General features: G+C 39.1%; 4 protein-coding genes across 6 annotated transcripts; 2 read left to right on the top strand and 2 right to left on the bottom strand.

Moving 5' to 3' along the window:
• The first annotated feature begins 97 nt into the window (after positions 1-97).
• LOC139107128 (methanethiol oxidase) lies at positions 98-2,926 on the top strand. Of its 2 annotated transcripts, XR_011546469.1 has the most exons (9): positions 98-503; positions 613-767; positions 852-1,031; positions 1,130-1,433; positions 1,508-1,768; positions 1,919-2,252; positions 2,356-2,478; positions 2,565-2,669; positions 2,762-2,926. XR_011546469.1 is itself a non-coding variant. In XM_070664455.1 (8 exons), the coding sequence occupies exons 1-8, from the start codon at positions 488-490 to the stop codon at positions 2,614-2,616; spliced, it is 1,425 nt and encodes a 474-aa protein (XP_070520556.1). In that variant the 5' UTR covers positions 98-487; the 3' UTR covers positions 2,617-2,728. The 2 variants fall into 2 exon arrangements, 1 of the variants encoding a protein (XP_070520556.1); XM_070664455.1 differs by lacking the exon at positions 2,762-2,926 and having other exon boundaries at positions 2,565-2,728.
• Positions 2,927-3,696: 770 nt separating this feature from the next.
• Positions 3,697-21,017, bottom strand: Nonc (serine/threonine-protein kinase Smg1). Of its 2 annotated transcripts, none has more exons than XM_070664447.1 (16): positions 20,766-21,017; positions 19,851-20,138; positions 19,509-19,735; positions 19,162-19,414; positions 18,918-19,047; positions 17,473-18,817; positions 17,250-17,406; positions 16,613-17,141; positions 16,291-16,478; positions 12,195-16,160; positions 11,641-11,914; positions 8,705-8,967; positions 8,095-8,371; positions 6,002-7,922; positions 4,841-5,824; positions 3,697-4,715 (listed from the first exon to the last, which is right to left on the bottom strand). In XM_070664447.1, exons 2-16 carry the CDS (start codon positions 20,075-20,077, stop codon positions 4,531-4,533), a joined length of 10,926 nt encoding a protein of 3,641 aa, XP_070520548.1. In that variant the 5' UTR covers positions 20,078-20,138; positions 20,766-21,017; the 3' UTR covers positions 3,697-4,530. The 2 variants fall into 2 exon arrangements, with proteins under 2 accessions (XP_070520548.1, XP_070520549.1); XM_070664448.1 differs by lacking the exon at positions 20,766-21,017 and adding an exon at positions 20,593-20,752.
• Positions 9,172-11,312, top strand: LOC139107130 (histamine H2 receptor-like). The gene is made up of 4 exons (XM_070664460.1): positions 9,172-9,443; positions 9,831-10,434; positions 10,621-10,783; positions 10,882-11,312. The coding sequence occupies exons 1-4, from the start codon at positions 9,413-9,415 to the stop codon at positions 11,275-11,277; spliced, it is 1,194 nt and encodes a 397-aa protein (XP_070520561.1). The 5' UTR covers positions 9,172-9,412; the 3' UTR covers positions 11,278-11,312.
• Positions 21,018-21,523: 506 nt separating the features above from the next.
• Positions 21,524-25,356, bottom strand: LOC139107131 (caspase-1). Its single transcript, XM_070664461.1, has 4 exons — positions 25,058-25,356; positions 24,475-24,731; positions 24,074-24,379; positions 21,524-23,958 (listed from the first exon to the last, which is right to left on the bottom strand). Exons 1-4 carry the CDS (start codon positions 25,126-25,128, stop codon positions 23,708-23,710), a joined length of 885 nt encoding a protein of 294 aa, XP_070520562.1. The 5' UTR covers positions 25,129-25,356; the 3' UTR covers positions 21,524-23,707.
• Positions 25,357-26,649: the final 1,293 nt, after the last annotated feature.

Genomic DNA, 26,649 nt, shown 5'->3' with positions numbered 1-26,649 from the left:
TTTTTTTTTACTTATTAGGTATTTAATTCGACACGTTCTAACTGAAAAAAGAAGTAGACCCGAGCATGTGTGTTCGTAAAATTAATAAAATTAAATCAGAGGCAACGAATCCGATGATGATTAACATGACTAAATTACCGCTCTTTTTTTTATCGTAATTGAGGAATATTATTTATGCGATTATTAATGTATTATTTTCTTAATTTAATGCATTTATTAACGCTCAATGTGATCCAGCCTCGGTGCTTTATCACGACGTTAATCGGAAAGTATAAAGTACGACTTCTCCGCAGTATACTTCTTCCTAATTCCCACTCTCCGCCTCCATAATCTGAATCTCAAATGTGGGGACGGTTAGCAAGAGTATACTATATGTAGGTATGCACGTATAATATATCATTCGTACAACTGCTCGCTGAAAGCGACACGCGATAATAAAACTCTTCGCTTATCGAGGTTAGTCAAGCTGGTCGGTCGGCATCACGCGATGGCAGATAAGAGAGGTATTAAATTACAAATTTTTTTTTGCATACCATATTTGACTTAATAATTTCGATCCGTATCGCGAAAGCGGCTCTTGTTTCACTTGACCGTTTGGAAATAATGGTACAGGATGTTCCGGTCCGGGTTACAAGAGTCCGAAAGCGGCGATGCTCGAAGGACCGCGCGAGAAACTCCTGTACGTTATCGGTATACACACGGACCCCGAGAAAGCTGATGTCCTCTGCACGGTGGACGTGGACCCCGATAGTTCTACGTACTGTCAGGTACCGCGTTCGTCGAGCGCTTGCAAAAGCTAAGACGGTTTCTCGTTCGGTGACGATGCTCACTTGAACTGCTTGATATCGCAGATCGTACACAGACTGAGAATGTTAGCGGCCGGCGACGAGCTGCATCATTCCGGCTGGAATATTTGCAGCAGCTGTCACGGGTCACCCGGTAAACGCGACACCCTGGTGCTGCCTTGTCTCATGTCGGACCGCGTATATTTCGTCGACGTCACCGATGAGAAGGAGCCCAGAATTAAAAAGGTAATACGCTCGCGTGCGCATTTATTAAGAGACAAAGAACGAGAATTTTTTCATTGAGCAACGTTACGTTTGTCGTTAAATAAATTCCGTTTCGCAAGGTTCTGGAATCCGAGGAGATGCACAAGCATGGGATATCTACGCCGCATACTTCTCATTGCTTGCCAACCGGTGAGATAATGATTTCTACCATGGGAAATCCTAGTGGTGACGGGCTGGGCGAATTTTTCTGCATCGACGCGAAGACGCTGCAAGCAAAAGGAACATGGACCAAGAGCCGCGATAAAGCGATGTTCGGATATGATTTTTGGTACCAGCCGTATCACGATACGCTCATCGCTACGGAATGGGGCGCGCCTAAGGTTTTTAAAAAAGGATTTATCCCAGAAGACGTTCACAATCCCCGTAAATACTTTTTAATTATCTAAATTTAAATGCTTAAGCTGGTCACGCCGATTAAATAAATTGATAATTCGTAGTGGTCTACGGCAGAAATTTAAACGTTTATTCATGGAGTGAACGAAAGCTGAAACAAGTTATTAAATTGGGAGATGACGGGATCGCACCTCTTGAAATAAGATTCCTCCACGATCCGTTGGCCGCAGAAGGATTCGTAGGGTGTGCCGTAACGTCTAACGTTTACCGATTTTACAAGACGGAGGACGATTCGTGGAAGGTTCAAAAGGTAATTCAGGTACCACCGAAAAAGGTTGAGGGATGGATCGCACCTCTGATGTCAGGTATTGCGATTAGGTGCTTGTTAATATGTTAACTTAAAATATAAACTTAAAAAGTTTTTGCAAACGGAAACTCGTCGACATACAAAATTGCAATTTTTTTTTTATTATTCTCTAACAAAAACCTTACGTTATTTTTCTTTTTGTCTCTAGGAATGATTACTGACATTTTGTTGAGTCTGGATGACAAGTATTTGTACTTGTCTAACTGGTTACACGGAGATGTTAGGCAATATGACGTCTCGGATACAAAAAATCCAAAATTAACGGGTCAAGTCTTTCTGGGAGGATCGATATTAAGCGACTCGAAGGTCAGAGTAACGCAAGACGAGGAAAGGACCACTCAGCCCGATCCCGTCTACGTGAAAGGACGTAGATTGTATGGCGCGCCGCAAATGTTGCAACTGAGTTTGGACGGACGCCGTTTGTATGTGACTACGTCGATCTTTAAACCATGGGACAGACAGTTTTATCCCGAACTCCTTAAGTAAGGTTTTCTTCCTTTTTTCATAAAGTAAAATAGAACAGAATATTTGCAATTTTTCCTATTTTCGTATATACGCTGCTATAATGTTCATCGCGTTATTCAGATACGGATCAACAATGGTGAAACTTGATATCGACGTCGAGAATGGTGGGATGCAGCTCGACGATCAATTTCTTGTTGATTTTGGTACCGATAAAAGCGATATCTTACTGGCGCATGAGATGAGGTAAAATATTTCATAATTTATTGCATTGGTTAAGGAAAAATTTCTATAAAAATTCTTATTTTATCATACCATTATTCTTCGTGCAGATATCCTGGTGGAGATTGTACCTCCGATATATGGCTGGCAGAGAAACTCTAACTTTGATAAATATACTGGTGTACATTTAAAGAGATATCTATTTATCTACGAAAGTAATGCAACAATTGAATTTGTAACATAATAATTGCGCACAAATATCTTTCATTGAAAATTATTAATACCTTTCTTTCTTTCTTTTGATCAGGATAAGGAAAAGATATATATTGATTATGGGTAAAAAAAGAATACTCATAAAACGCTCTCGTTTGTTTTCATATTATGGTGCTTATTAATTCTGGCATATTGCATCAAGTAATATAGCAGAAATTGTATATTGTATAAAATTATATATCATGCGGTAAATAATAAATTTTTGTTAACTTTTTTTCATTCAAATTTACACAAATAAAATCCATCTACGCTAATTTAATAATTATTCGTCGAAATATTACATAATATTAGAATTTAATTATAAATTGTGTAACCAGGTAAATTTCGTTGAATTTGTACAAAGTGCGTTGACAGATTTTATTTTTATTTTCATAATAAAGTTTTGTGCCATTTGCAATACTTCAATGAGTTACACAAACTTTAATGATTACTTCAAAATTTGCAATAAACATTAAATTAATTTAAAAAAAAATAAAATAAACCCAAATCCTCGTTTATTACTTCTGCAATATGTGAGAAAATGCTTATCACGCGACACAGCATTATTAAATATGTATTCCAGAGGAAAAAAAAAAAAAAAAGACAGGCGAAACATACAACGCCGGAGAGTAGCAAAGACCCATCGAGTGTCAATGTTGACTACGAAGCTGATGAGTTTTTTTTTCTTTCGCCTGGATCGTTTGATCTGCCGGGCACATTTTTAAAGCCACGCGTAGTACATATCCGTTCCAGAAATAATTTTGCCCCGTTAATTGGTAATCAATTGCGAAGTTGTTAACCCGCTCGATAAAATTATTCTTATTTATTTTTATTTATTTTATTTAGTTTCGTTTAGATGTGCATACGTATGGCACGCACGTCCAATTTTACGTATTATTTTTACGTACGCGCAGATTTTGAATATTTAATTGATATTACATATAACTCAATAATAACAGACTCTTCTTAATTCGTCTGTTAAAACGGATCTTCTATTTTTTGGTTTTTTTTTTTTTTTATCTCAATTAAAAGGTAATGCTGCAAGTAACGTGCGTCTATGTAATCTCGGGTCCTGAATTAATCGTCGAGTATACTCGCATGTATACCGCACGCATATCTAGAATTATAACGTTACATCGATGCAAACCGATCCAAATGTATTAATAAAATCGCCAGGCTTTCTTTTCCAAGCCAACACCATGTGCTGGCTTTATTACACAGCGACGGCAAGCTCGTGCCAGCCATCGTGCAATAAATGTTGACAGTGCGACCGTTTGTCGCAATAATTGTTATCGAGACTTTTATCATCATCGTCGTCGTTGTCGTCATCATTATTATCATCGTCGGACTTCCCGTCAATTTCACCGTCAGCCGAACTTCTTGCGACTACTCTGTTAACATATGGATACGTAGCCGATTCTACATTTCCCTAAAAAAAATTCGTGACTTTCAATAGAATTGTTGCTTGTCTCGCGCTCACGTGAATACTTAACATATTCGTAACTGTCTCCGTGAAAGAAAAGAAGAGAGATATTTGTTAATCCCAAGTTTAACAGACTGCAAGTGCATCCGACCGCGTTTTTGAGACAACTGTAGAATCGACACACGCAGCATAGTGGGTTTTCAATTGCCGCGTCGAAGGGATCGACCCGCGATCAAGATGTAAAACCGACTTGCTTCCCGAATAACATTTTTGCCAGACGCTCCACTACCTGATTTCGAGCGGAGCGACGTAGGGCGACGCAGATACGACGGTACGAATTTGAGTACCGTGTTAGACGAGTATCGATCCATCAAGGCGCGTGAGCGCCAGCCGCCGTCCGTTCAAACCCATGGTGTCCAGCCTTCATATAACAAGGCTAGATTATCGTTGCTCTGCGCTTCGCGTATCACGTATTCGACTTGCTCGGCCGTGGTGTACTTGCGCGACGGTTGTGGATCGCGGCCCTCCAGCTTCATACGTATACGGCGCCACACGTTCAGTGCATAAGCGTTTCGCTCTTGCACGGCTACGAAAAAAAAAATTTTTTAATAGAAAAATAAAATAATAGAAATTAATTACAATACATATTATAAATAAGTGATTTTCATATTTCGTAGGTGTCAACGAAAATGTGAATAGAAGACTATATACCTTTGCCTGTGGTCGGATCTCTAGTTAACGGTGTTCCTTTTCTCGGACTTAAGCATACACTGTCCTGCCGCATCAGTTTACCCTTCTTCCTTTTCTTCTTCTTCTTCGTCAGAGCGCCAGCAGGTTTCTCCACTCCTTTTGTCGAATTTATCTTACGCTCACTTGCAAACTCCAGCAATTGATTATACAAACTTGGCACTTTAATTGTCATCGCCTCCAATTCTTTCTTCATCATCGTACCGCGAGCTGAGTCAAAATTCTCCGCTTCCAATTCCTTCACTACCGCCGAAATGTTCTCCGTAAAGGATCGATAGGCAAATAGATAATTTTGCAGACCGTCAATGTTCTCCTGCTTGGCCATTGTCTTTAATAACGCTCTAACATCTGACACGAGTCGGTGATGCTCGGCGAGTACGTTTTGCAAATTCATTACTCGCTCTCTTAAATAGTCCTCGGTTGTAAAAAGTGCATCTTGCTTTTCTTGTAGCTTTCTTTGAATGTCGATGATCGCTTCGGACACAATTTTTTCAGCCTGCTTCAACCACGCAGGGTCCACGTTGTTTTCAAGCTGCAGCAATTGTACGAGGCTTTCCTCTGCCATGGTAACAGTAATGTTGAGGTTGGCCGTTAGCACGCAGCTCTCTTCCCAATGCTTGATCAGTTTAACCAGATTGGCGTCGTGCGTCACACTCTCCGACGTCCTAGTTCTTAAAGCTTCATAATGCAGTATAGAATTGCACGTGTTCACCACCATTGCGGCTAAATTGTGTTGCCTGGTTAATTTGTCGCACGACGATAAAACCGCGTTATCAAACGCGGACATGACTTCGCCCAGCGCTGGATTAGCACCGGCGGCCCACTTAAGACGTTGTATTGCACTCGAAACAAGATTCTGTTGTTGCTCGCGTGCTTCGCACACTTGTGATTGTAAGCTCGACAATTTCGCTGCTTTTTTTCGTAATTCCAGCATAAAAGTTGAGCGATCTAAAAAAGAAAAAAAAAAGATAAAATTACTTGAGGCTAAAACAATTAAAATAAGCATTGATAACACGCATATACATTATTATATATGTGCTAATTTAAATTTGTTTAAATAGAGAAACAAATAGATATCGATAAAATTTTATAAACGACATTAATTTACAATTAAAGGAAACTTACTTAGACGGTTCATAGGATGCATCGGATTCATTGGATTCATTGGATTCATTGGGCTCATATTCGGCCTCATCATTAGTACATCCTCGTGCAACCAGTGATAAGCTGTATGCTGAAGTTGAAGTCGCTGAAGACTAACTCTGGCTACCTCGGCGCTCTGCTGCGCCAATCTAGCAGCTTGCTTTCGCCGCCAGGCGTTTCCTAAAGTGCTGCTCAATGCATCCGCTTGCGTCAAAACCGAGCCGGAGAATAAACCTTTCTTCACGCAAAGATCTACCATCTTTCGACACAATTCTTCTAATGAGACTTTGCTCTCCGCTCCGATATCTCTCTGTTCGATCTCCGTAGTTACATTCAGGCCCATTCGTTGCAGTAAGAAACACAAGGTTAGCGCCAAAGTCTGTGACGTTACTCCGAGTAATTGTCTTGAAACATAATCGGCCGTGAATACTCTGACGGGTTTGTTAAGTCGTTCATCGTCGTATATGTTCGCCAATCCACCCTTAAACGTAGTGCCGATGTCTCTACACATCATAAAAAATTCTTGTATGGTGTGTAATCTTTTGATGAGAAATATGTCTTCAAGAACTTGCCGGGCCGCCTTGTTAAAAATAGGCGCGGACATCTCCTTTGCCTCGCGAATCTGATCGATCTTCTTCCAATTTATCGGAATATCCAAAGAGCTCAAGGTAGTGACCAAAACGTTACCTTCCATTTGCAATTTTTCAAATAAACCATTAAAACCCATCAGTAACATTTGACCGGGTGTCAAAGTTTCTTCCTGATTCAAATCTTGACCCTCTGCTTGTCGCGACAGTAATGCCTCGAATCGCAATCTCATGTTAGCTACTATATTCTGTATTATTGCGTGCGGACTTTCCATCTCCATTACGATGAATCTAAGATGCATTTCAAGCTGTGCCAGAATGTCACTGAGTGGTATTCCGGTCAGTAATATAATTTCACCAAGCTCGCTTATCATTCGCATGACGCTCGGCTCTTCTGTGATGATGGTTTTCATAGCTTCCGGTAATATAATAGTCTGGAAATTATAGTTGAGCTCCTGCAGACCCTTGTAGATATAATCGGCACTCTTCAAGCACTTGAGTATCAGCGCGATTTTAGGATCGTTATTCGTCTTGTGGTTTTCCGGTATTAGCGTGACAAACTCGGCAATCAACGATGACGTCAGACGCATTTCATCTAAAAACCAATCACCCTCGCGAGACGTAAGATCCACCAAGCAGTCTCCGGCGGATTTGGCGGCGCCTTCCATCATCAAGTATCGCTTGTTCAAGGTACATAACGCGGTAATATTGACACACTCAAATGCTCTTTCCGCGCCTTTCTCTCGTCGCAAAAATCCCGTAATTTGCACTCTCGACTCTGTATACGCCTTTTCGATTCTATTACCAGCTTCCGGCAAACCTTCGGATACCGTCCTTTCGTAAGCTTTCTTATATCTCTCACTGTAGTCGTTCAACATCGCTTCCATCTGATACGAGAAGGCTATTATCTGCTGGACCTGCGGATTACTCAGATTAATTGGACTTAAATTCGCCTCAAATCGTGCCATAACTTTATGACAAGCTTCAACGGTGCCCGAGATTAATAGCTCGTTCGCCCAAGTATGGTAAAGTACGACGCGATGTTGCGAGAGAATGCTGAGAGGATAGAGGCTGCAAATCGCGGAATATTGACTTAACAATTCTAAACATTTGCTTATGGAAAAGGCCTGATCGGTGGCCAATTGAGTCAATTCATTTTCCGACTGTTCGCATTGCACTATCATCTGACTTTGTCCGGCGTTCTGCAAAAACTCTTTCACAAGATCGAACACGACGTGATCTTGTTGATTGGTCAACGTTCCTAATTCTGACAGCCACTGTCCTAGTTGAGGTCCTCGCACCGCTGCCAACGCGATCTAAAGTGAAACAAAAATAATATAATAAAATTTTTTTTATAATAAAATAATATAATAATATGTAATTGGCCGAAGTATTAATAAATATATATAATAATATATAATTAATATCAATAAAATATAAAAGAGACGATAATCATTTACACACACAATTATATTCCGATGGACTTACATTATGCATATTAATCTGTTTCTCGCACTCTTCTATTTTCTCCTTTAGACCCGTCTTTGCCTTCTCGTGAGAGTCTCGAGCTCGCTTGAACGAATTGTATCGCTTCACTACCGAATATAACGCGTGATTTCGACCCATTGCCTGCGCCTCCTTCACTAACGCGAGCTGCTGATGCCGGTCTTGGAGCAAATCCTGACATTGGCGTGATGCTTCGGTCGCTTCGATCCAGCTATCCAAGTGATGGCACAGCAGCGGCAAAGTTTTGGCCAATTCATCTCTGCGATTTCATTAATTTATTCTAATTAAAAATTACAACACAAAACAAATGTTGTTGCAATTAAAATGTAATTTAATTTACCAAATTATAAACGAGATATTAATTAAAAAAAAAAAAAACCAAGCAGTTTAAAATTAAAGATTTTTTTGTTGACTAATTTTAACTCTTTACAGAAAAACCTCAGTAAGCGGATAATAAAAGAAAGCAAAAGAAGAAAAGAACAAATTAACGCGTGTATTTGAAACAGTAGAAACACTGTTCTTTTTTTAAGATGTAAATAATAGAGAAAGAAAAAGATTTCACTCTTCTATCGAGTGAAACTGTTTCCTTTACCGATTAGCCAGCCACTCAGCACGCATTTCCGCCGTTCTCACTGCAAACATCGCACGCGTAAGCTCCTGCTCCAGCTGTTTTCTTCCCACGCCAGTGCATCTCGCCCTGGCCTGGCAAGCGCCGTAACTCGCAATGCTGGTATCCGCACCTGCCCGCCAATCCACCAAAGGATCGTAGACGAACGCCTCGAGTAAGGTGAGTAGCGTCTCGCGGCCTCTACGCATCACTCTGAGAGTATGTTCAGAAGCGAACCTAAATATACCCTAAACACACAAATCACAATTTTTACTGTCACGTTCACGGCTTAGAAAATACAACGACTATTTAATCTCGAATTTTTCTTTCGACCGCGAACGAGCCGTCGATAGCGGCCGATAGGAGGGTCAGTTCTTTACCAGGGAAACCACCAGATGAGCAGATAAGTGAAAACACTCCCGAACAAATGGGTAGCAGCGTGTCGTATCTACAAAAACCTTTCGTATCGATTTAGGCTCTTGTCAAGCGTAAAAAGATATCGTAGTTGTTGCATTGCCATTGAGATAAACGTTCTCGCTCAACAAGTGAATAAAATATATATTCATGCTTTCGCATCTCTCGCGTATGTAAAAACATTAATTGAAGTTTTAAACGTTTCGTAGGCTTACGCAATCGTAGCTCAATGTGTACCTTGGCGTTTCGTGGAGTACCGTCGGAAACTCGTTTCTTTCTATGTGTACGTGCGTGCGTGTGCATGCGAAAGGTAAGTCGCATTAGCTAGTTAATTTTTTTTACATCTTTTCGATGCTACAGAAATTCCTCCGGATTTTATATCAGAGTTCACAATAGCGGCGTAGAGACGCCTTCGCAAGACGTAAATAGCTGCAAATATATATCTTCGGTCTCATTTCTCCGTAAATAGATATACCCGTGTGCTGATTTCTTACTCCTAAAAGAACTTAATTATTTTTATCTAGTGCTACAACGTCACGTTTACTCTTTTGACAATTTTTAAGTGCTCACGTTTTAGCTCGTTTAAGACATCAATAAGTTATACTGTCTAAATTCAAGCTTGAAGTCTTCAAAATTTCAGGCAATTTAAAGTTATATGCTGCTTATTGTATTATTATAAATATATTCTTTCTTTCAGAGTTTTTTTGCAGCGTCATGTTTCTGAGAGAAAACAATGTTGTTGAGGCGAAGGCGAATGCATCATCGCATGCACCGATTTGGTCGATATGCAGCACCGACACGCTGAATAATACCGCAAACCACGAGCAGAACAACCATGTGGTTTGGATCTTGATGGATTCCATTCTATTCGTTGCGATTGTTTTGGGAAATGTCCTGACGATACTGGCAATCGCATGGGCCCGTAGACTTCGAAACGTCGTTTCGAATTACTTTATCCTTAATCTGGCGGTGTCGGATCTCATGGTAGGCGTAACGCTTCCGTACCATTTAGCGTTTTACGTGAACGCGACGTTACACCACAACAAGTCGGTGTGCATCTCGCGCTTCGTCATGTTCTGCTTTGCGTGCGGTGGAAGCATATACAATCTCATAGTAATCGCCATAGACCGGTACATCGCTATTGTGCACCCGTTGAGCTATAACACGTACGCGACCAAGAAACGCGTCCTGCTGACCATAGTCGTCGCTTGGATATGCATCATGGGCATGTCATCGATCCCCATATATTGGAATTGCTTCGACATCTCGCAGATCTGCGAGCTGGAAACGGTATTGCCGAGGTACTGCAATCCCTTGCTATTCTCGTCTAGCTGACACGCCTCTTCGTTCTCTTTCGTATTCGTTTAAAATCTGTTCTGCGCGAAAACTGCGCGCGGCAATGTATTATTTCATCAGTTTTGTTATTTTACCGCAGCTTTACGTGCGACTGATTAATTGCCAGATTATACATCGTTGCTCTTTCGCAGGTATTACATAGTGGCAATACAGATGCCGGCATTTTTTCTCAGCTGGGTGGCAATGTTTATATTGTATTGGAAAATCTGGAGAGAGGCGTATATGCACGCGCGTCGCATGAACTCCGGTATCGTTCCGAATATCGCTGAAAAAAATGATCGCAAAAGTGTACAGGTATAATTTTGAACGATAAAATAAAAATTATAAGTGTAAACGATCAATAGCTACAAATGACAATAATAACTAATAATATTTTCTGATTTTTGAATCAGGTCGTGCTGCTGATACTGGGCTGCTTTTCGATCTGCTGGTTCCCTTACTTTGTCGTGGTTTGCATGCGAACCTTCGGCTGGCGAACGAAATCGATGGGGATATGGTACAAATCCACGTTCGCATTAGCTGTCGCCAACAGCGGAATGAATCCCTTCATATATGCATGGAAGAACACAAATATTCGCAAAGCCTTCCAAAAAATTTTGCATCTCAAATCGCCCAACAACAATTTAAATTCCAGCTTCAAAATGTATTTAGAAAAACAGCACGCCCTCAAAAACCAAACGGAACATGTGCAAGACGATCGTAATGCAAATGGAAACAATAATTTACACGAACATCTAGCTGATCATCCTCGACTCGATCCCGCAGAAGAAAATAGAACGGAAATATAATTTTGTAAATCCTATTTATGTTCAATAAAAATTTATCTAACAGAGAGAAAATTTAGAAAAGTTATTTCATTTTTTTTTTCTACATTTATGTACGTGTATATTTATTTTTAAAAAATTTCCGCGCCCGTAAATTTTTCTTTTCTCCAAAAACTAAAAAAAAAAAAAAATTAAAAATTGCTTAAAATGAAATATATACAAAAAATGCAAATTTATGCAACTAAAAATCGTTCATCGCGCTTCTCATTTCAAGATAATCGAAAATACTGACACGGAAGCGAGGAAAGAAGGATGAAAAATAATGTAATTTGATTGCGATAAATAACTTATTGAGATAAATATTCATTAAAATAAATCAACACTTACTTCAACTCCGGTTACTCCTAAAGCCGTTTTGATATTCGGCGTCATACGGAACGGCACTTTTTCCGGGACGCGTAAGGTTTTCCCTTTCTCGAAACAGACATTGTAATCGATGTGAACGACTTCGCCAGTGTTGAGATCGACGAGAACATTATCTAAGTGCCTGTCGCCTAAACCTATTATGTAGCCAATAATGGACATTACTGCAACAGAATACGAATAGTTCTTGGTAGCTTGCCACCAACTGCCGGCGTTAATACTGCTGCACCAGATCTCTCTAAAACAGACAATAAAAAAGATAAGAAAAAAAAAAAATTAATGTTATATATATGAATATAATATAACAATTACAAAATTAAAAAATATAAAAAAAGAAAACACAGAAAAGAGAAACTCCGATTAATTTAGCTCTCTGCAAGCAGTAAAAAAAAAAAAAAAAAAAAAAAAAAAAAAAAAAAAACGTTAAGTGCTAATTAAATGCTTTACTGTTATTAGCATCTAAATATTCGTTATTCAACAAGATTTCAAGATTAAAAAGTACAATAATTGAAACTAACTTGGCCAGCAGATCCTTCGGAGTCTCCCTCATTAACTCCTCCAACACTTTTTTCAGCACGTGGATAGGCCACTCTTTCCGGTTCTCCAAGCCAATTCCGCATTCTTTCAATAACGGTGTCAGCTTATTGTAAAACAGCTCCGACGGTCGCATGATCGTTGAATTGCCGCCAGTTTTGTTAATTACGGCGCACTCACGTTGCTGCCATCGCTTGTAAAGAATAAACAGCGGAGTCACTCCGTCGACCCATTGAATAAGGCCGGATCTGGGACCCAGCGGGATTACCGAGTAGTGCCGTGCTCTGTAGACCTTGGTATCACTGTTCTTCGACATCATAGTGTTACATATACTGAGAAATTGCATTATTCTCTCGTCCAGATGCAGATCCTCCAGCCCCTTAAACAGATACGTATAAACGTGACCGTCGGATCCGTGAAACATGAGCTTCTTAGGTTTTGTTTTCGTCGGTAGAATCTGAACGTTGTTGTCCACCGACATGATAGTAACGATCCTGTTGTCGATAGCAGCTACGCCCGGCATGGCGATGCAAGTGTCCTTCAGATTAGCTAGAACAGGACTGATATCCGTCATCGACAAAGAATAAGCGGCACGTCGGTGCACGCGCTGCGCCAGCTTGGTCTCCAAGTGCTTCAAGGCCAAGCTAGCCACCTGAGGCTTTGCCGGATTCTTGGGATTGTTGAGTCGATTTATAACTTCCTCTATAGACGCCCCGAACTTTTCTTGAAAGGCCCTCTCGTGCGGCGTCTCGGCCGGCACCGACGTCATAGCTAACAGATTTTCTAGTATAAACGTGATCGGTTTCAAAATGATCCTGTGCTTCTCCGCGATCAGTTTTTCCTTCTCTTCGGCGACGAGCCAGACGTTGTCCTGCACCCGTTGGATCTCGATCTCCAGCTGCTCGAACCGTTTGGTGATCTCCGTGTGATGTTGGCACAACGTCGCCAGCCACAATTCGTCCCACAGCAGCGTGATTCGTCTGAGTTCCTTCACGAGCACTTTCACTTGAACCACGGAGTTTTGAATGCGATTCGAGAGACAGTCGACCAGCTGCGAGAAATAAGAATCCATGAAGCTCTCGTGTTCGTCGTTGTAGACGTCGATCGCTTCCGTCGTCGCTTCTTCGTCGTCCTTTTCGTCGTCCTCGTCGTCTTCTTCTTCTTCCTCGGCTTCTCCCTGTCCTTCTTCTTCATCCTCTTCCTCCTCTTCCTGCTCTCTCTTCAGCTCTTCCGCAGAAACGTTCAAATCTATTGAATTGTCGTTCTGCAAGTTCGAATCGTTGTCCTCGGACTTCTCATAAACAACCTTGTCGTACATCTTTTTCTGGCCGGACACCGCGCCTACCACGGCCGGAAACGTAATTAAATGCGGCGAGTTTTCCGCTACGCGGCACAGCAGCTCGGAGACCTGAGTTCTGACATACGCCTCGGGATGGCTGAGCCTCGAGAACAGCTGCGGTATGATTTCCTTCCACGGCGGCGTTGGAGTCGTCGAGAGGCCGGCCTCGAGCACGTTCTGCAACTCCAAAGCGTGCTTCACCACGAGCCGCAATAACCTCAACGTCGCGGTGATGGTGTCGCATTCGTTACTGTCGATGTTCGCCAATTGCAGATACTTGAAGTACGCGTTCGCCGAAAGCTCGTAATACGAGTAAATTCTCTTCTGCGCCTGGCGCCAAATGTCGACGAGCATGCCGAGGTGTTCGTTGCTGGCGTGACTCAAGACCGACACGTTCCTCAGCTGGTTCTCTATCATGTCGGATGTATTTATATCGTTCGTGTCGATGTCACCCTCGTCCTCGGGTATGGTTTTGTTCTGGCTGAGTATAGAAAAAATGGTATTGAGATCGCCCTCGGCAATGTCCATCGGTAGCAAAGACTGTATATTTATCCGATCGGTATCCGTCAGTTGACCAGAATTCGAGTTGTCCACGATTTTTCGGCCCCACTTGTAGCACCAGGCGGCAAAGCTGGACCAGGCGCGCGGCAGATCTGGGCATTGATTCACACCAAGCTGCATTAATTTACCGATTATCATGTCCGACGTAGGAATCAAATCGATCGTTTCGCCGAACAGCTTGTCCATCAAGCCGTCGTTGTGCACGGCCTCGAATCTGAGCAGTTCTTCTAGCTGTGGATTCTCGTTTACGTTTGCATCTTGCTGTATCCACTTCCCCAGGGTGAGCAGAAGCTTGGTTCCCGTCTCTCGTAAATCAGAGGACTGTTCGCCACTGACGATCGCTCGCGAGATCCCCAAAGCGGTCGCGCAGCACATTCTCAGAGCCTCGCTCGTGTTCTCCATGTCGTAAAGTAATTTTGATAATTCTCTGAACGCGCGCATGCTGCTCTTGGCCCATTTCACGTCGATAGGACCGTCTAATATGCCGCTTGTAATCTCGGTGAAAGTGCAAGCGCTTGGATTCCTTAATCGAATTAGATTTTGCTCCGACTTCAAGTATTTAACCATCTCTCGTTTCGCTAAATTAAAGTTTCCTTCCTTTCTGGCCGTTCTGACGACATGCAGCCGCAGGCTATCCACCTCTGTGGAACCGCTGTCGCACGTTTGATTCAAGTACTCGGACCACCACAAAAATTGCGTTAAAACGTTCGAGTTGATGTCGTTGATTTTATCAATCTTATACAGCTCGAAAACGTTCTTGTCTTTCTTGCCGCGCGATAAATTCTTCAGCCCTGTCGCGGAATATTGGAGCAGTATAGCGTCACTGAGATACTCCGACGGTACGTTTCGCAATCCTTCCTGCATTATTTTAGCCGCGACTTTCTGGCATCCTTCGATAACGCTGTCGCAAGACGAATCGTCAAACGAGTCGTCGAATTCGTTGAGACGAATTCTCAGGGCGACGTTCGTTAAACTGTTGTTACACTCGACTAACGTCTTCGCGCAGCTCCAATTACTTTTTCTTTCCTCGTTCAGCAGGTTCCAATTCATCAACTCGTCCAGTGAGATTAACTCACCGTCCTCGAACTTTTTTAAACAATCCGCTTGCTGCGGAACAATATTCTCCGCGAGCTGCCTTTTCAGAGCGGAATAGTTGTCTTGCGTTAGTATTTCGGCCTCCCGTGACTTCCATTCCATTAATCCGGACCAGTCGCTGACTGCTTTGTAACAGTTGGTAAGTCTCTGCATGCAGAAGCCCAGCACTTGATTGTCGCTCTCAAATTTCGCACCACCCCGGCCACTTTCACTTTCGTCGTTGGTTTTAACGTTGCGAGTCTGCTCGTCGATTATTAGTTTGTACGCATCTACCGCTGACTCGTAACGTCCGGCGGCTTCTTCCATCGCCGCTTTCAGCCACAAGAACTGTTTGTCCTTTCCTTTGATGTACACGTAAAGTCCTTGCAAGGCCTCCGCTTCGCCGAGTGCGACCATCGCCTGTGCCGTCCACAACGTCGCTCTTTCGAACTCGATACCCTGAGTATTATCGGCATTGCTCAAGTCCTCCAATAATCTCTGGCCGTTTCGCAGCGCATTCGTTGCTAGACCTGAGTGTAACGACACCACGCACAAGGCCAGTCGTATGCGATTCAGCCATTCTCTGCACGTCGACTTGTTCGTATGAAAAAATGTTCTGACTGGCTTCGACAGTGGTAAAAGAGCCATCGCACAACCATCGGCCGCATTATGAATCACTCTTTCCAAATGTTCCAAAAACTCGACGAACAGCCGGACTCGAGTATGCTCGTGTAAAATTCGGTCTAAGCTCTGCTTCTCTTTTCTCGCTACGTCTGTGTTGTGGCACGAGATCTCACGTGCCAAAATCTTCAGGGCATTCTCGATCGACGTAAATGTCTCCTGCGGCTTTCCTAAAGAGGTGCGAAGTTTGTTGAGAACGCAGTGTTGCGCCGCCTCAAAACCGCTCCAGAAAAACAGGAACGAACAATTTGCCAGTGCCAGATCGTACATCTTCGCCGTAGTTCCATTCTCCGGTCTAAAGATACAGAAATCATTAGCTTTTCTTTCTTTCTTTAAAATTTAATTTTTGTATTTATTACACGTAATCATTATCGTATATTATTTCAAGAAATTAATATTATAAAAAAAAAAAAAAAGATACTTACATGGCTGGCCAGCATAAAGTAAATATTTCAGACAATGCAGATACGTCGAGGTAATGCTCTTGCAGTAGAAACGCCATGTACGTTTTGAAATGTTGCGCAAGCAATTCTCCGTTGTTGTTACCTCGCATGTGTAATCTTTGTGCGAGCACCAACGTATCAGTCGAGTAAGTCACAATCTGTCGTGCTTTCTGCAATATATTACAATAGACACGGCATAATTAAACATAAAATAAAAAATACAAATTTACGTACATTCAGCCGATAATCGATAAATCAAACGATATACATTGTATGTATAATATTCAAAAAAGTTGACACTTACCTTAGTATCTGAGAATAAATACTGTTTGTTCAATTTTGGTATAACAATATTAATAGGCATACACATTAGCAGCACGCCGTATTTTTCACGGATTGTTTTGTTGCAAGAAGTTAAATGCAATGTCGCTAAGTCGACGATACTCGAGTAAGTTTCTTGCTTCCACACCACATTCTTTGCGGTCATTAGCATTTCGAAGATATTGCATACCGCGATCGCGATATCGTCATTGGTTGTCGCGCCACAATTGATTAAACTCGCAATGATACTCTGGCACTCTTGGGTTACGCTCAAGATTCCAATATATTTCTCAGACTGCACGTAAATCTCTTGCAGCCAAGTGGATAAAAGAAGCAAGGTACACGCAGGCGTGTTCTTGTTGTACGTCTTCGCTATTAAGTTGAAAATTATAGACAAATGACCACTGGCTGGTGACGTGGTTGGCACGTCTAAATTCCCGGGAAACATGTCCATCGGGCGACAAGCGGTGGTGCCCGTTATTAAACTGGAGCTTGGAACAAAATGATTATACCTGTCGACAGTGCACGCGTGCACAAAAATTGACGTTAAAATTTTATATTTATTCATCCGATACGCATAATCAGCAGTAAATTAATATTTAATTTTACGTAAATTTTACCTGGAACAATGTGCATAAAGCAAGTACAGAATATTGTATTGCAAAAACGGGCTTGCTGTTGATAAAGTGGTATCGTACGGTTTTAACTTAACTGCGAGAAGCTCCAAAATGCTAGGCTTCAAAGCCCACATACCGATAATCGAATTACTTGCGTTTGCTGTAAAAATATAAAAATGCATTATCACACGGAACTTGTTTTCAATTATTAATTCAACTGACTTACCTATATCTGAAAGTGCACGTAGAATAAACGTAACTACAATTTCGACATCGCTCTTTGCATATTTCAAATCGTTTAATGGACTATCTATCACCAAAATATCCATGTCAGGAAGTATGAGTCTGTAAGCTATCTCCAAATCTGCTAGTATATAGCGATAAGATTCTTGCAATAATGGGATGTTCTTCAAACTCAGCAAACTGTGATATACTCCTAAACTCGCGTTTTGAATAAGAATAGAATTTCGGAATCTTAACTTTAGCAAGGCCGAATTCTTGCCGAGTAATGTGTGCACTAATTCCAACGGCAAGTTTGCCGATACCTCCTTTATTATCTTAGATATAATGGTTAACATTGAAATAATAGTATCGTCCCAAAAAATGTTAACTCTCTGTAATTGAAGATTGACAAATTTATAAAGAAGCTCGTGATTCTTTGTAACACGACTCTGGAGATAACCGAGAAGTAGGAAGGCGCATTCATTCGCAACTACGATTAACTCTTCCTTCTCTTCGGACAAATTTTCAATCTGTTTGACTTTTAATTCCATTGACCTCAGCACGCTCATTAATAATTGTTCTTTTTCCTTAGAAAATGGAACGTTTCCTTTGTCAGACGCCACCTTAGAATTTGTTCTTTCGTCTTTTTTATTTATAGCCAATATTCTCATTATTTTAATGAGATTTTCTTCGGTAAGTTCATCCTTACTAAAGTGCTTAGAAAGTGTCTCGACATGTTTTGCCGACGAGCTTATATTTCTTACATATTTCACCAAAATTTCGGAGTTATTGGATATTTCGATCCAAGTGTCAGTTTCGTCTTCCAATTCAATCGCTTTGACAACGGTCTTGAGCATCTTTGATAAGCAGTTCGTTAAAAATGACCATTGTACATTGGGAGATGCAAGATTTGGATTCAAATGCTCGGCTATGCTCTTAGTTACTGTATTAAATACAGATATTAGCGATGTAATTCGCAGAATACATTCCCTCGGTGTTGGTGATCCGTCGTCGCCGGGTGATATACGGCCAGATTCGGGCGAATTCAATTCTTCATCGTAACTTTCCATGTCCTCCAAGAATTGACCCAATAACGTCAAAGTAAACTGCAGATCCGCTATCCAGAATGAGCGTAACTTTTGTAAACATCGACTCGCATATACGACCACTGACTTTTGTTGTGTTGAATCAATGTGCCAACCAACAAGTATATCCACGGTATCGCGAAAATGATTCGTAAATGTTTCTGGATAGGAATCTATGATGAGTAATATAGCATCCACAGTCGCTACTAGTAAATCTGCTCTATCAACGTTTTCTAATATTGATTGTAACTGGGACATCATCGGCTGTAACCGGTTATTACATATTATGAATAACATTCATCGTTTATCTCGTACTGAAATACAAAAATAACTTTTTTTTTTTAATATAAGAGTTATTATTTACCATGGAGAATTCTTTCAATTTAGATATCTCGGAGTCCATCTTGAGTGTCTCGATAAGCGATGTCATTAATAAACATTTCACTTCATCTTTATGTTCCAACGAATATTTGTTGAAAATCCAGTCCATATATCTAAAAAAGTATAAAAATTCCGGCGTATTTGATATTGTTAAATTTTAAATACGTAAGAATATAATTAAAAAAATTTTTTTTACATATTTAAATATATTATTTATTTATATATACCTTTTAAAATCTTGTTCTACTACGTATCCAATTCGACCTAAACATTTTGCGACCTGTTGCTTTGCCTCTTGACCAGGGCCAGAATGCAAAAAATCCAACAAACCTTCGCAGATAGTCTCTAAATTCCGTCTTATGTATCGTTGATTTTCCGGTGCGACAATACCTTCCTGCACTTGCTTGCAAAGCGCCATAAGATAATCGTAATCATCTTCGCGGCACAATCGCCGCAAAAGTTTGGAAATTCTAGAGTCCTCTGAAACAAACAAACCTTTTTAAAATGCAAATTTAATACAAAAAAATACATAAATGCATAAGCACCACCACTCGCAATGTATTTGCAACATTACCATTTATTCTTTTATCGTCATAGTATTTTCCCTGTGCATTCTCATGATTTTTCAACGATTCTTGAAACTTGGATCTAGATGTAGGGTGATAGCTGGACTCTGAATTTGATTCACGATCATTCGTGAGAGTTTTCTTAAAAGATCTCCCACGTGTCCCACCCCTGATACGATCTGCGGAGCTACCACCGCGCGCCATTCGAAATTCATTTCTTGGAACACCAGTGAGTCTGTTGTTAATATTTCATTATAAATTCATTATAAATAAATTTATTACAATTCATAAAAAATATTATAATAAAGCACATCTCAAATGCAACCAAAACAAAGAATAAAAAAAGATACCTTGGCTTAAATCTACCAAAGCTGTGGTCTGAAGAGTAGTTGGAATTTCGCTGACAAATAACCAAGGTGTTTCGCGGTACATTAAAATCATTTACACTGTAACCACTTGTTACACCACTACCTTCTTTCTCTATCTCCCCTTCCTGATTTATAGACTCGTTCTGAGTCTCGGCACACTTGGAACCACGTAGCCTCGTGCTAGTATTAGAGTTCCCACAGCTATTCATTACATTACTCTGCAAGTGGTCTGCATGACCCACACTTTAGAAATGTATAACCTGTGGTTATCTAAAAAAAAAATTATTTATTATTACATATATATATTTAATTTATTTTTTATTCAAGATAAAAAATACATGACTTCTTTGTATTTGCCTTAAATAAGATGTTAATTAAATATACATATGTATGTGTGCTCCTTTTTTATCAAAATTCTTTTTTATTACATTTATCAATAAAAGTATGTCTAAAAGTATAGTGTCCTAAATGTTCCATACTTCTTATACTAAATGCCAAATTTAATTTTTACTACAAAATCAAACAATTCTTCAAAATTGGAACTAGCTGGGAAAAAAATTGTAGTATGATAAGCAACTTGTGCCATTAAATTCCTTTTTTCCCCTCTTGCTGTTTCCCTCTATTTCTATCTCGTAGCGATTGAAATTACGCGTGTATCGGTATCAAATATTTATCGTCGAATTTTCTGAAAAATTACGAGCCCCATGAAAGCATGCGGACTCACCGCTACCCCGCAGTAATAAAGAACTTAAAGGGCATTGATCGCTTTCTCAGCTACACGCATGTTGACGCAGCTTTTTCGCAAGCAGCATCTGTTGCTAATAACGTTACCCTCCTTCTCCTCACTCCTGAAACTCTTAGCCGAGCCTTTAGGTAGAATGAAAAATTACTTCTCACCGATCTCGAGGAAATCTCGTGTAAGTGAACGTTCGGCTGAGCAGAATCAAAGTATGATTATTAAACTTGTCACTTGATATTGCCTCGTGAAGATACAAGGGCAAAAATACGAATTCAGAGGTTATGAAAGGACACATCCAGTGTACCGCCTTGGATTTTTATCTCTCTAGATCGTCAGTGTGTAATACTGTGCTGTGCACGCCATGCTCAATGGCGCGAGTCATGTCATGTGTGTGTGTGTGTGGGTGGTGTACTGACCGTCAGGAATGGCGTTTGTGGTACTGCGACGGCGGCCGGCGTACATACGTGATCCTAGCGTGGTATGCTTCGCGCCACACGATGAAGCGCGTAAATGATCAAGATGATCGAGAGAATCGAGAAAATGGGGGGAAAAAGTATCGGGACGCAATTTGAAACGTGCGATAGAAAGAAAGCGCCATAGATTACGCGTTTTATAATTATATATATATAATATATATAATAATATATATTATATATAATTTATTTGGTATATGCTATGCCGGTGCGCGGTGTATGCGGATAGAACAGACCGCGCGCGGTGTATGCGAATAGGAACAGACTAAATGGTAGCGTTCGAGCCTTCATTGTGTGAAGCATGACGCACACTGCACTAGCACACGCATGCTAGCCGCCGGCGCCGCAAATTGAATGGCTTATACATACATATATATGTACAGAAACAGGCTAATGCCGAACGTAATTTTTTTTAAATGCAATGCATTAGTGTATACATTACATTTACACGTTAAATTTTATCAATTTATTGTGTAAATTTGTATACAAGTTCATGTATATAGAAAGATATTACAAATATATATATATATATATATATAAATATATATATACGATACAAAGCACACAAAATATCACTAAAGCTATGTGTATAAAGATGCTGCAAAATTGCTTCAATACTCCGGTAACATTGATTCTGAAAAGTGCAATTTCCAAGTAGATTTATGTGACGTATACAGTGGCTACTTTTAGCAGACACTTATCACAATGCACAATACAAAACATTGTGCAATCTTTTTTTTTTGCAACGACATCTTATATCTTTGAGCAATCGCTTTGTTATAACGTTCTTTAGATAAGATGTCCACATTGCAAAATACATTTTAATGGTAAACTGCATTTATCTTACTATACGAGGAACAATAAATGAGAACACGGTTCATAGTAGAAACTACCTGAATATAAAACGTCTAAATGTATATGTATATATATCATGTACGTCATGCATACGCTAGTAGTCTTACATAGTTTAATCATAGTTATCAAACAATCGTGTATAAGGCATATAAATTCCATTACTATCACTATGAAAGACTTTGTATCACGTTTCGCAAATTTCGTTACCGTTTCTCTTGCGAATACAGCAATTTCCTGCGTAACATTAGTTGTTCCGTTCCTCTTAAATCCTTATTTAGTATTATGATTATTAATTTAGCGACACAACGCATATCTGATGATCTCGGTATTTATAGACAAGGTACATGCAGTTAACAGTCTAATTACAAAACATTTTTTTAATGTTTTTTTTCTTTTTTTTTTCTGTAACATTTAAATATTGATCGTGGTTGCAATTTGTGACAAATTACAACTAATTTATTTTAGACAGATCATAGTTATGCATTGTAAAATTATATCTAGAACATTATTTTATATTATTTTATATGTTACATTATTACTAACTGCAAAGAATAAACACATTATTTTTACTGACTGTAAAATATATGTATATGTGTATGTATATGTTGTATGTGTAAGATATTTAAAATACAAGTTTTTTTTAAGTGCGTGTTATAGTAAAAAATATTTTAGATAAAAATTGTTTAGTATAAAAAGAATTATATAATAAAAAATTTTAGAGAAAGTTAATTTTTGAAAATTAATATAATTATATAAATAATAAATATAAATAAAATAATTAATTCAATAAATTATTATAATTATTTGCAGCTTTTGCATAACTTCTGTCTAAAACTTTTCTTTACTATATATTTTCATAGCAAAAAAGAGCTGTAACACGCTGAATACTCTATTCTGTACACATATAAACTCATACACACACACACACACGCACGCACGCACATACATACAATCATATATATATTATTCGCATCATATGCAATTAATAATCAATTTAAAAATATCCTGTGTGTCTATAACATCAATGTTATATGTATAAGACTATAAATAGCTAATCTTTTTTTATATGTACTTCATATTTATATGAATTATTGACGAAAAATATGATCAAGAATGTTGTATATTTATTTTGCAGTTAATAACCATATTATTTGTACTTATAATGTACCTTAAATGTATTAAATGAGAATTTCACAAACACTGGTCAGTAGGAAACCCTTAAAGTTTCCTTCAAATAAATTTGTTCGAACATTTTCTACTTTGATACTTATCTTAAATAATTATGCTAAATATAAAAAAAAAAAGTATTGAAATGCTATTTTTATCACAACACGTAATTGTTTTTTTGTGCAATATAAAAAAAATATAAATAAAAATTAAAAATGTGATAAAAAAATGATTTTGGCAGTTTAATGAACTATTTTCTGGTAAAAAGGAACAATAATGTGAGTAAAAAAACAGAAAACATTTGTAAAAAAAAAGCTGTAAAAAAACCTGTCATGTTTTAATTAAATTTTTTTAAGTTTAAATGCAATACTTTCACTAACTGTAAGACATAAACATTATTTTATAAAATTACTTTAATATGATAATATTAATGATATTAAATATATGAAATGCTAAGTCTTGCATATAATACGCGGTAATCATACTTTTGCACAAATTGCGGCGCGATAAAATTGATACTTGCACCATTTTTAGCTTTGCTAAACGATATGGTATCCAAATACCGTAAATAGATAAATGCAAAATAATTTTCTTTACCCTACAGGCTATACGACTCCATTCTTTGGAGATGGAAATTTTAACAGGCGAGTCAACATAGTGGTGATACATGGAATCTGCTTCTGCTGATGCATGGCTATGTTGTCGGGAGTATTTGATTCGAAATCCAGAGCTACGCGCTGGGACACAAATGTTAGCAAAGTCAGTATATCGTAACGTGTCCCGTTATCTCGTAATTCCGTGCACAATGCTTGCATGAACCATGACCCGCGACTGGTATTCCTCCAGGAATAATAACCTATCAATTATTAATACCATTTAATTATTTAATAAAAAAAAAAAAATTATACGATTTTTCTTCAGTAAAACATTAAATTTTTCGAATTATTTGATGTTGAAATAAGTAACAATACCTGGAACGGTTGAATAAGCAATAAGAAAATCTGCCTGAGCAGGAATACGGAATGTTGGAACGTTGTGGCCATCTGTTTCAGTACGTTCTTTAAGACTAATGCCTGGATCAAGTTTATCACCCTGGCAGGCTTGAATAAAAAACAGCTTAGGTTTGCCAGCAAGACTCTGGCATTTATCAGCCGTAAAATGGTTCCATAAAGAATCTGCTTTATATGCAGTATCATAAGCATATAATACCCCAAGCTCACCATGACTTAATACAGCTACTACCAGGCAATCATATTCAGAATGATCCATTTCTGCAGCTATAAAAATAATTATTTATTTATTATTATTTCTGGTAAAACTTTTAAAGCCTTAAATTTAACAAACAGACAAACAAGCCAAAAAAGTAAGTTACCTTTTTCCAATTGATTTAATACATCTTTAAAAGTCAAATTGTGAAAATCCTTCACATCAAAACTAAGATTTTTTAGAGAGTTTGACAAGTTTTCACAATCAACATTTGTTCCATAGCGAGGTTTAAGATGTGGAACAGTGAAAAATTCATGATTGAAGATGAAAGCCAAACCACGCTTGGAATGATTCATATTATAGTAAGTGGCATAACGCTGGGTAGGTGCTAATTGTGTTACAGTAGGAGTAGAAACTGTGCTCCTGTAAAAAGAATTTGGTTTCGTTCCACATATTGCAAGCAAAAATTTTGTTATATTAAATTCATAAATTATATATTTTATTTTTATTAATATATATATTTTTGGTATTCCTTGTATGTGTATAAAAAATACAGAAATTAAAAGATAGAAAATATAGAACATAGAAATATAGAAAAATGTAGAAGATAAAAAAAAGCAAAATTCAGTAGTGTCCAAATCATTATGTGAGTGATTGTATATGCCTTTGTATGATAACACGAAACGTGCATACGTGCATCTGATGACGCATGTAAATGATAGTAGACGCGGACGCTATTTTGTATTTACCTGTACGATCCCAAAGCATCGCCCACGTCCAAGCCGTTGTTTACGTTACTGCCGTCGTCGGAAAAATACATGATGTCTCAATTTCGCGTAGAGTGAATGAGATCACGAGAAGAAGCCCTTTTCTCGCTGCGCAATTTCTGCAAGCGTCCCGTCCAAATACCAAATGTTATGCTAGTGGCGCCACTTTCTTTACATATGCGAAAGAGAATGGCTGCCTCGCGACTAACGCAACGCTAGGCCAGTGGTCGCAGATTTTAGACGGGCAACATACGCACATTAGGCACAATGCCGTGTCCGTGTGTGCCCGTAGCGCCTGCTAATGCCTCGGACGCAGAGAGCCCAACTCGGAATCGCGGCTTCCACGCGTACAGATATAGAAGCTCGTCCGTGTGAAGCAAGCGTTTCGGCTGCCGTCGGATAAAAGAAAAGGCCAGAGCTATACAATGTCTGTCCTTTTCTTTTTTTAAAATAAAAAGATTTTGTAATAATTTTATAATTTACTAAAAGAATCCATGCGCGCGTTATTTTTTAAAAGCTCGCAATTACAAACTACGAAAAGAAAATCATGTCTTACCAATCTGTATGAGTTTCAGCGGAGTTCTAAAGTTCTGCCGGTGACTGTAATAACATAAAATAAAACATATTAATGTAAATATGTTAGCATTTAAATTAATGTAAAGATAAAGCTTTATTTTAATAAAGATTTTATAAAAAAGAATTAATTCTCACCTAAAAGTTGCTCCGCCGATGCATGATACCCTTCCTGGTCCTCCTTCTCTTCTCAGGATGTCTGCGGAATGTCGGGTCGGTCCTTCCTTCAATGTTAAAGTACTATCTGAAACAAAAAAATTACAATTAATATTCTGTTCTGTTCGATGTTTTATTAAGCTATCGATTTCTTGAATCAAAATCAAAAATTTAACGAGAAAAGCGGTAACGCGTTCTGAAGCGCGGTAGAAATAAAACGCGGGATAGTGAAATTATAATTAATATTCTGTTCTATTCGATAATTATTGAGCTATTGATTTCTCGAGTTGAAATTTAAAATTTAACGAAAAAGGTGGTTGCGTGTTTTGAATAACGGTAAAGATAAAAAGCGGGATAGTGAATACCCCCCGGTGGGGGTAACACAAGGGGGTAAAGAATATCCCGCGCGATAGTAGGGAAAACATTGAAGGGGTTGGGGGAAGTTTTCGCGGTCATTCTACCGACGACTTTTGACCGCGCAACAAGGTGACGTGGACCTCGCTTGAAGTGACAGTTAGATTCTTGTGTCGGGATTCAAGGTTAATAGGAAGTGTCGTGGACTATCCCGCGAGTGTCTACCGCGGTAGGAATATTTTATATCGCGGCGCGTTTTATACCGGTGCTTCGTGCAAGTTTTGTGTCGTTCGTTACACCGACCGAAGTATTAAAGTGACAGTTAGACCGCGCTTACGTCTCAGGGTCGTGTTTAAAGATTTAACGGAAGTGTCGTGAATATCCCGCGAGTGATCTAGTGCGCGGAGAACGTTATTTTATTATAAAACAAGGATGCTTTTTCGTGATCGGAATATTGTTTCGCGCTTTCGGAATAAAGTAATTCGCGTTTC

The sequence above is a fragment of the Cardiocondyla obscurior genome, linkage group LG12 (genome assembly GCF_019399895.1).
Source record: "Cardiocondyla obscurior isolate alpha-2009 linkage group LG12, Cobs3.1, whole genome shotgun sequence".
NCBI lineage: Eukaryota > Metazoa > Arthropoda > Insecta > Hymenoptera > Formicidae > Cardiocondyla > Cardiocondyla obscurior.
This window is presented reverse-complemented; position numbering and strand designations above follow the sequence as displayed.

Coding starts and splice junctions, on each gene's coding strand:
- LOC139107128 (XM_070664455.1), top strand. Junction 1,032..1,129: donor AGGAGCCCAGAATTAAAAAG/GTAATACGCTCG, acceptor CCGTTTCGCAAG/GTTCTGGAATCCGAGGAGAT. Junction 1,434..1,507: donor AGAAGACGTTCACAATCCCC/GTAAATACTTTT, acceptor GATAATTCGTAG/TGGTCTACGGCAGAAATTTA.
- LOC139107130 (XM_070664460.1), top strand. CDS start 9,413: ATGTGTACGTGCGTGCGTGTGCATGCGAAAG. Junction 9,444..9,830: donor CGTGCGTGTGCATGCGAAAG/GTAAGTCGCATT, acceptor TCTTTCTTTCAG/AGTTTTTTTGCAGCGTCATG. Junction 10,435..10,620: donor CTGGAAACGGTATTGCCGAG/GTACTGCAATCC, acceptor GCTCTTTCGCAG/GTATTACATAGTGGCAATAC.
- Nonc (XM_070664447.1), bottom strand. CDS start 20,077: ATGAATAGCTGTGGGAACTCTAATACTAGCACGAGGCTACGTGGTTCC. Junction 17,142..17,249: donor CTTTATGCACATTGTTCCAG/GTAAAATTTACG, acceptor CACTGTCGACAG/GTATAATCATTTTGTTCCAA. Junction 4,716..4,840: donor AGATCCGACCACAGGCAAAG/GTATATAGTCTT, acceptor TTTTTTTCGTAG/CCGTGCAAGAGCGAAACGCT.
- LOC139107131 (XM_070664461.1), bottom strand. CDS start 25,128: ATGTATTTTTCCGACGACGGCAGTAACGTAAACAACGGCTTGGACGTG. Junction 24,732..25,057: donor GATGCTTTGGGATCGTACAG/GTAAATACAAAA, acceptor TTCTTTTTACAG/GAGCACAGTTTCTACTCCTA. Junction 24,380..24,474: donor ATTAAATCAATTGGAAAAAG/GTAACTTACTTT, acceptor TTATTTTTATAG/CTGCAGAAATGGATCATTCT.